We start from the raw sequence: 8,421 nt of genomic DNA on the forward strand, positions 1-8,421 counted from the left end.
CACGCTTGGTACTATTCCCCTAAGCTCACATGAACATTTCGTGTCCAAAAAGAAGCGGATAGAGACGCTGTAGAGATCCGCGAGGAATTACTTCGAGAACGAGTCTCGTGAGATTACACCATGTAGAAAGCGTACGCTAAGATCTATGCTTCCTCCGGCACAAAATTTCGATCAATTCATCGACCCGACTGCTTTCAAGTACCGAATCAAATGACATGCTTCAAAGTTTCGATCGATTCATCGACCCGTCTATGTTCGAGTACTGAATCAAATTCATCTCGTCAATTTAACAAAGAATGAATACGAAGGGTCTAGAGAGAAATCCATAGGTTCTGGTAGACTCATTTTGTATTCTTCTAGAGCTTGTTGAATGGTTTCTCTGGTAGACTCATTGATTGGGTATAGCCCCATGGACTTATTTTTTTTATAAACAGAGGACCATATGTACTTTGAGATGATATACATCTTTTCACAAAAGACTCTGGTCCATCCTGCTAAGAAAAAAGCAAGAAGTACGGCTCCGTCCTAAATGGCAAGACGATGACAAACGACTTTCCTTTCTTTAGCCAAAAGCAGGAAGTAATTCACCATTAACGGGTTGGCTTTTTTTTTTTACTTGCACAAGCCATTAATGGGTTGGCTTAGACGGTAAAAGAATTTGCTTCTTTTGTTCCCGTCTTAGGTTCAAGTCTTGTTGTGAGCACTTTAAAAGTAAAATCTTGAATACACCAAGTTGATGTGGGAGAGTGCGCCTTTAAAATCGCTCAGAAAGATGGACTAATAGAGATACGCGAAAGCTGACTCGAACATCACTTAATTATTTAAAAAAAGAAAGTAAATTCTAGCAAATATTAAATTCCGCAATTCGAAACATTGGTTCTTGGGATGGTGAGGATAGTAGCGGCGGCGGCGCTGCGCTGGTGGTGATCAATCTTTTTGAGGGTGGAGGCAATGTCTAACGGGGGGGAGATAGTGTCGGCGATAGATAGATCCGTGACCTGAAGTCTACGTGGTTGCCATGTGGACGCCGATTCTAAAACTAACGGCAAATGTCTGATGTCCATATCAGCTAACCCCATGAGCATTGAAAGTCCTAATAAAAAGGACACTGGTAGGTTGTTCTTTTGATAATTCAGAGGATCACTTTTCACAAAAATCCAAAGCTCGAAGATCCGATTCGATAATGAACAGCAGAGAAAGGGTTAATTCCAACTCAAGGAGTGGTTACACTTGCACTGAGCTAAAAGAGGCCAGGAAGATAAGGAGTTCTTGACAGGATCCACCCAGCTGTGAAACGTGGAAAGATGGATGGAGATAAGAAGGACAATACGAATGGACAACTGAGGTGGGGGTAGGAAATGATTGATGGGCCGGTTCTTAATTGGGGGGGAAAAGGACGAGGACGGTGGAGAAGCATAGCAGTAGACTGTAGAGAGAGTTCTAGAGGAGTCAAAGACGCTGCTGGAGGAGGAGCAGCTTCGCTTTCACCGTGCATGCACTCGTTGTCGTTTATGGGATTCGAGGCGTGCCCCGGATGACTGGAACTGCTGCAGAAGAAGGTCGTTCCCCTTACCACGCGATGCGCCGACACGCTCCCATCTTCCGTTCGTCCACACGCGAAGTCACTCACGCCTCGACGAAGGGCGTGTGTGTGGTTCACTGCATCGAGAGGATAACGCCTCAGAAGACTGGGGGGACTCTGCAGCTCCCGCTGCAGCAGCTTTTTGGCGATGTTGACATGGACTTAAATCATTCATTTATCAGGAGGAAGATGTCCAAAAACAGAAGATGGCAATTTGGTAGAAGGTATTATTCATCATGCCTTGATAATTCTATTCTTACTTCCGGCATACTAAAGATAGAACATATTTTTGAAGAGATTTTGTTAACGAGCATTCGGTGTATTCGTCAGAATAACTTATAACTGAATATTGGGATTTTAAAATTTCGATTATACATGTAATTAGAGGTGTCAATTGATCGGGTCGGATCAGGTTTTCATAATACCCGATCCGACCCAAAATATTGAACATGTGTGATTGGCCCGACTCGAGACAAGACCCGAACACAATATAGCCACACGATCGGGTCGGGTTTCAAACAAAACATTAGAAGTCATAGAATCACATCAATTCGTCATGACTCAAGTCTCCTTCTAGATGTTTGGACGCATCTTGCAACTTCAATGACAAGGATTAATTTGCATCCAGTGAATCAAGACATTAGTACAAGATGCATCTTGCAACTTTCGCATTCAGCATATGTTTCCACAAGAGCATTCTCGATAAATGGGTCAAAATTCAAACCGCGCTTTGTAATCTAGCTATGGAACTATTAACCGTGTTGGAGACTTGCTAGATTCAATGAAACGGGTGAAATCCAAGCGTACCAAATCTCTTGCTAAATCAGCGAATAGAAATTTTCCATAGCAAAGACAGGCGATAAAGACCCATAAAGAAAAAAAGTATTAAATGTGGAAGGAGACGAATCGTTCCGTGAAAGAGAGAGCGTATTGCGAATTAATACTTAGGGTTTCAAATCAGTTTTGGTAAAGTAATGTGTTTCGATTCGTTTCGTGTTTCGATTTGAGTATAGTGTTTGGTCTTGACATCCCTAGTAACGATGATAAATGTTGTAAGCATTTATTGTATATGAAAATAACAACACCTTTTGTTACGTATGGATCCTAATTATGGCGCCCTACGGACTCGTTATGAGCCACTTGGTGATGGTATTGTGCCACAAGGAATGTCTCGAGAGCTTCTTTGGACATCCTCGTCTTCCCACCTCTCTTATTGCATTGTGAGTCTCATGCTTAATGACAAAATATCTCTCGTTGATATAAATACGATACATTATTTTACCCTAAATACACCGTATTGACCGTACATATATATATGTATACCTTTCCTATTTCCTTGCGAAGTTCGGTAATAATTAGTTAATTCGAGGTAGTTGACTCAACAGTTCGGGAGCATGATTATCATGAGATTTAAAATTGCGCTGCCAATGCCACATAAACTCAATGACCCAACAGAAGCGGCCGGGATGACGACGGTCATCGTAAGCATTCTGATTATGCCGACACGGGCTGGGATAAATTTCCAAAATTATTAATCAATTTATTTTTCTCTATTTCTAGGATTTTAGAAATTTAGATTAACAAGTAGGCAAGCACTACTCGCACTTCTTGCATAAACACACACATATCTTGCTCTCTCTCTTATTCTCACTCTTTCTTGGTCAAATCTCTTATTCTCACTCACTTTGTCCTTTTTCGCCTAATTTCTCAAAGCTCTCGCTCTCTCTCTCTCTCTCTCTCTCTTCTCTACATGTGAAGACAAAAGTGTGAAGAAACGCTCTTGGGCAGCTGGATAAATTAGCAATAGTTACACAGAGAGAGAGAGAGAGAGAGAGAGAGAGAGGTGGAAGCAATCATCGATAGAGAAAGATCAATACAAGATGGAGAAGAAGAGATCAGACGCGGAGGCGGAGGCGGAGGTGAGGTTCTTCGAGAGCAGCGAGGAGCTGTCCACGGGGTTGGCCGACTACGTGCACCGCGTCTCCGAATCCGCCCTCAGGGAGAGATCTTCCTTCTCCCTCGCTCTTTCTGGAGGAGACATTCCCGAGCGCTTAGGGTAATGGTACCCCATATGCTCTCTCGCTTTCTTCCTCTTCTTCAACCTGTTCGTATTTGTCTGTGTGTTGGTCGTGGTTGAATGTCTTGGTCGAATGCTGCCGTGTGTGATGAGAGGAATTGAATGCAGGAAGCTGGCGAGCCTGCCGTACTTGAGGACGGTGGAGTGGTCGAAATGGCACCTGTTCTGGGCTGAAGAGATCGTCGTCCCCAAGAGACACCCGGATAGCTTCTACATGCAGTCCAAGCACCACTTCATCTCCAAGGTCCTCCCTCCCTCTCTCTCTCTCTCTCTCTCTCTCTCTGTAGTCACGTGCATTTGATGCTGTTTTGCGGGAGGCATCGTGTTCGTACAATCTTTTCGCCGGTCTAAGATGTCGGTTTAGCGGCGGGGTAGGTTAGCTGGATGGATTGGAGTCTTTGACTGAATCTCTCTATCCATGTGGAATGTGAACGGGGAAGGGGAAAGGGAAATGACCTGGCGATGACGATGGTCTGAACTCATCTGAACGTGGACATGAATTTGGCGTGTGGAATTGTCTTATGTTTTCGCTTCTAGATTCCCCCCTTTTTGTCCTTATTCTCTATGGAAATTTCCCTTTTCCAACATCTCTTGAATTACCACCAGTTTAGAAGTTTGACTTTTTTAGCGAGTCTCTCGCAAACGGCCGCCTTAATTCTCCATGTAAAACGATCACGATGTTCGTATCTCTAGCATTGCTCGTGATTAGCTAGCTGTTCAGTAGCGATCCGAAGGCTTTTCGTTAACAAAATCCTTTTGGTCGATCGAGCGATGATAAAAGCATCTGTTCTTTTTTGCCTTGTATCTTTTTATTGTGTGAGTAAGCAAGCAAGAGGCATTCTTGCTCATCGGTTTCCTTAGTGACAATGCTGATGCATCATCGTGCGATTCCGAGGACAGTAAAGGTCGCCCCTTTTCCCACTTCGCCCCCTGCCTCGTTCCATTAAATTTGGACCAACCGACCAACGACATTGTCATCATTGCTCACTTTTTGTCGCGTTCTTTGGAATCAGGTTCCGATACAGCCGGCCCACGTCGTCCCGGCGGGCCACGAGACACCCGGCGAGGCGGCGGCCGATGGCTACGAGTTCTCCATCCGCCAGCGGGTCAAGGACCGGACGGTCCCGGCTTCTCCGTCCTGCGACTGCCCCCGGTTTGACCTCGTCCTCCTGAGCCTCGGGCCCCACTCCCAAGTGTCCTCCCTCCACCCCGACCACCCCGTCCTCCGAGAGGGCTCCCAGTGGGTCGCCGCCGTCTCGGTGCCCGGCATGCGGAGGGAGTGCCTGACCTTCACGCTTCCCGTGATCAATGCCGCGGCCAACGTGGCGATCGTGGCCTCTGGGAGCGACGTGGCTCGCGCCTTCCGCGAGGCCATGGCGGACCGGAGCCCCCCCGCGTCGTGCCCGGCCCAAATGATCCGGCCCGTCGACGGGAAGCTCGTCTGGTTCGTCGATGCCGGCGCTGCCTCGCTGTTTTCCCGCGACGGAGCGGTTGCTTCGACGTCGAGGTCATGACGAAATCGGGTGAGAGCAATGGATGTGATGGGGATATAGATGTGTCTGTATTCTGTATGCACATGGAATGTGCTTCGAGTAGTGTTTCTTGTATGTCTAACCGCTTCTTTCAAATCAGTGGAACGTTTCAAGTTTGAAATCGTCATCTCCCCAAGTTTTGGGAACACTGCCAACTTAGAATTTATTGATATCTTGAAATGGACTAGCCTAAAGTCTCTAATCAATAAGCCACTGCATCACTTCATGTTTAATAATTACAAAACTCAAATATATTTAATCGATGATTTATCTAAGCAAAAAGTTCAGAAAACTCGCGGTCAATTCGTGTGAACGTGCAATCATATCTATGTCACAACGTCGTATAAGCAGTTATTCATAATGAAATTTTCTTTACAACGTGGAAACCCGTTTTGGGCTTGAACGAATAAGTTTATGTTGATGAATTGTCCGATTCGGCCGATCATGATAGAAATCATACATGTCATAAGCAAACTAGACTCTAACATGGCTGCGATCCATTTGAGCCCGATCATCTGGTAAGTCGAATTTCTGGATATTTACGAGATATAATAATCTTTTGCCTTTTGAACCTTGCGCAAGTGCGACATTACAGAAATGCGATTAACTCAAATTGCCAAATGCGTAGAAGCGAAATTCAATTACTTGGAGACAAACGACTTGCGGATGAAAATAACAAATTACATATGAGATTTAATTTCTTTTAATTGGAAAATAATCTCATTGTTTGGTCCTTAAAAGTTAGTGATTCCACTGTGAAAAATGAACTTAACCAATCCATGCAACCATAGCCTAACAAATTTTCTGTTGATTTCTCTAGCTTAATCAATACAAACCAATGAAAAAAAAATTGTAGAAATAATAAGCTGGTCTCTTTGATACTAATATGCATATATATATATATATCTAGTAATATTGTGGTATAATATAATCATATATTTATATCAAAATAGATCCTTGCAATGCTTGGGCTAGAGCTAGTTATTGGGCCGAGAACTGGCCTTTTGCATGACTGCAAGAAGGCCCTCCTCTCCTCGTGATCCCGAGGAAGAAGAAGGGGAACCTCGCCGCTCTGCCGACCCGCTGCAACGTTTCCCAGCCATGTTCGCGCTACGCGCTTCAGCTCGAAGATCCGCTGATGCTGGTCGGCGGCTCCTCCGAAACGCCCAGGTGATTGTTACCCCGCTTTCGCTTGAACGATGATGTTTCGTCGTGCAACCGGGAGCGATTCGATTGGGGCTTTGGGTTGAATTGGATGGCCACCCATCACCTCAAATCCGGTCCTCTCTAAAAGGGTGTTGTTGGAATCGCGTGGCTCGGTTTCCTTTAGGTTAAAGTTTGGATTTTTATGATAGACTGATGGTGTTGGGTGGTGGTGACGCTTGATCACTTGAATGGGGTTTGGCCTTTGGGCTGAGAAAATGATTGCCTGTCGTGTCGTGTTTTGTGGGGAAGTCTGATGCATCCTGCGGCTTCGCGAGCAGGGCGTTCGGGGAATTCGCATCGGGAACACGGAGGTTCCTGATGATAAGAAGCTGACGTATTCTCTCCAACAGATAAAGGGGATTGGCCGCTCCACGGCTCGCCAGATACTGTGCGAGCTCCAGATTGAGAACAAGCCGACCAGGGAATTGTCGGGGATAGAGCTCGAGTCGCTTCGCAACGAGGTCCTCAGCTACGACATTGGACATAATTTGGTATTGCTCTCTGTTATTCTGACTTCGTGTCGAGGTTTCAGTGTCACAGTCATCGGTTCTAGATCACGACTTAGGGAAGACAGTGCTCGTTTTTTCTACCTTCATGTTGCTTACTTTGTTGCTTGGAGCCTCTCAGGCAACGAAACAAAACATAGGATAAAATGTGTTTATTGGGTCTTAACACTGGTCTAGTCAGTTTCTTTGTCGATTCAAATTTCAGTACAGCCAACATGTGGGAATTAGGCGTCCTTCCTCTGTTGAGGCTGCAGAAATATGGTGATCATATGATATACATCTTCGAATCTGTCCCCGTTCTCACATCTCACTCCGCGGCTCCTTAATTTAGCGGGAGGTATGAAAGTTTAGGTTTGTAACAGTCTCAGGTTGTTGCAGGACAAAGAGAATGCCAGTTGCATTAAGAGACTGGTCGACATACAAAGCTACAGGGGGATCAGGCACGTAGATGGTTTGCCGTGCAGAGGGCAGCGAACGAGAACGAATGGCCGTACCAGGAAGGACAGGGGAACTCCTTTATCTGCATTTAAGATGACGACTTCCCGTAGGTAGACTGGAAGTATACCTGAGCTGGAGACGAACTGGTTGACATACAAAGCTACAGGGGAATCAGGCACGTAGATGGTTTTCCGCTCGAGGTGGTTGTCTTTTTCGTCGTTATACTCTGCTAATCGTGATTGAAATGTGATGGCTTAAACAGTTGCAAATAAGCTGGAGTCAGTAGACATTCATGTTCTCTTCTTCCTACAATCGAACGTTGCTTTGTTTTGGACACGGGGTTGCTGAAATGTGCTTGTCCAAAGGGAGAATGACTTGAGACGGCATGTCGCAGGGATGTGTCCCGCCTTCTATCCTTGTAAGAGCCTGAGAATGGTAGAGAGGGATGGAGTTTTTCGGCGCCGCATAGGAGTCCCTTTTCTCTCGATGAATACAATTCAGAAGTTTATTCCAAAAAGTCCTAAACTTAATTTTTGATTGCTAATTCAGTCATAAACTTTTCACTTTACCAATGTAGTCCTAAACTTTTTAGACAATTTTGCAATGTAGTATATCTAGCTAATTTTGACTGAAAATTATTGATGCAGCAGCTCAATCAACATTGACTGTCACAACTGGCGATCTAAAATTCATCAACTCAGACCGACACAACTGGCGATATGAAATTCATCAACTCAATCAACATTGACCGTCACAACTGGCGATCTGAAACTCGGATCGTATAATAAATTTAGGACTTCTAGGATGAGTTTCTCAATACCATTTCTCTTGGTCGATGCAATCTCTTAATGGAAAAGGTATTCATTTCTCTTGGTCGATACAATCTCTCAAAGAAAAGGTGTTCAATATGTCCGTAACAAGTAGTATAGGTGTTGCACCTCGGTACTGCGGTACTGTAGACGTAGTGTAGTTCTTCTTCAGTAACATGTTTTCTGTTTCATGCTTTTTCCAATTCACCGCATCTTGCCTGAAGTCTTAATGGAAAAAATCTTACCGAGACATGCGTCCATCGACCGCAAA

The 8,421-nt window shown here is 44.8% G+C and overlaps 2 protein-coding genes across 2 annotated transcripts; both read left to right on the forward strand.

The window, feature by feature from the left end:
• The first annotated feature begins 3,361 nt into the window (after window positions 1-3,361).
• Window positions 3,362-5,346, forward strand: LOC115676356 (probable 6-phosphogluconolactonase 2). Its single transcript, XM_030599248.2, has 3 exons — window positions 3,362-3,638; window positions 3,768-3,903; window positions 4,673-5,346. The coding sequence occupies exons 1-3, from the start codon at window positions 3,463-3,465 to the stop codon at window positions 5,171-5,173; spliced, it is 813 nt and encodes a 270-aa protein (XP_030455108.2). The 5' UTR covers window positions 3,362-3,462; the 3' UTR covers window positions 5,174-5,346.
• An 838-nt stretch (window positions 5,347-6,184) lies between these two features.
• On the forward strand, window positions 6,185-7,675 carry LOC115676336 (small ribosomal subunit protein S13, mitochondrial-like). Its single transcript, XM_030599213.2, has 3 exons — window positions 6,185-6,361; window positions 6,676-6,888; window positions 7,282-7,675. The coding sequence occupies exons 1-3, from the start codon at window positions 6,200-6,202 to the stop codon at window positions 7,453-7,455; spliced, it is 549 nt and encodes a 182-aa protein (XP_030455073.2). The 5' UTR covers window positions 6,185-6,199; the 3' UTR covers window positions 7,456-7,675.
• Window positions 7,676-8,421: the final 746 nt, after the last annotated feature.

This window comes from Syzygium oleosum, unplaced genomic scaffold, assembly GCF_021117445.2.
Source record: "Syzygium oleosum isolate NSW1041296 unplaced genomic scaffold, Sole_v2.1 Sole_v2.05, whole genome shotgun sequence".
Lineage (NCBI taxonomy): Eukaryota > Viridiplantae > Streptophyta > Magnoliopsida > Myrtales > Myrtaceae > Syzygium > Syzygium oleosum.

What these genes read in the sequence shown, in the direction of transcription:
- LOC115676336 (XM_030599213.2), top strand. Translation starts at nt 6,200, where the DNA reads ATGACTGCAAGAAGGCCCTCCTCTCCTCGTGATCCCGAGGAAGAAGAA. An exon ending in GGCTCCTCCGAAACGCCCAG is followed by an intron (nt 6,362 to 6,675) that starts GTGATTGTTACC and finishes CTTCGCGAGCAG; the next exon opens with GGCGTTCGGGGAATTCGCAT. An exon ending in ACGACATTGGACATAATTTG is followed by an intron (nt 6,889 to 7,281) that starts GTATTGCTCTCT and finishes AGGTTGTTGCAG; the next exon opens with GACAAAGAGAATGCCAGTTG.
- LOC115676356 (XM_030599248.2), top strand. Translation starts at nt 3,463, where the DNA reads ATGGAGAAGAAGAGATCAGACGCGGAGGCGGAGGCGGAGGTGAGGTTC. An exon ending in GACATTCCCGAGCGCTTAGG is followed by an intron (nt 3,639 to 3,767) that starts GTAATGGTACCC and finishes AATTGAATGCAG; the next exon opens with GAAGCTGGCGAGCCTGCCGT. An exon ending in AGCACCACTTCATCTCCAAG is followed by an intron (nt 3,904 to 4,672) that starts GTCCTCCCTCCC and finishes CTTTGGAATCAG; the next exon opens with GTTCCGATACAGCCGGCCCA.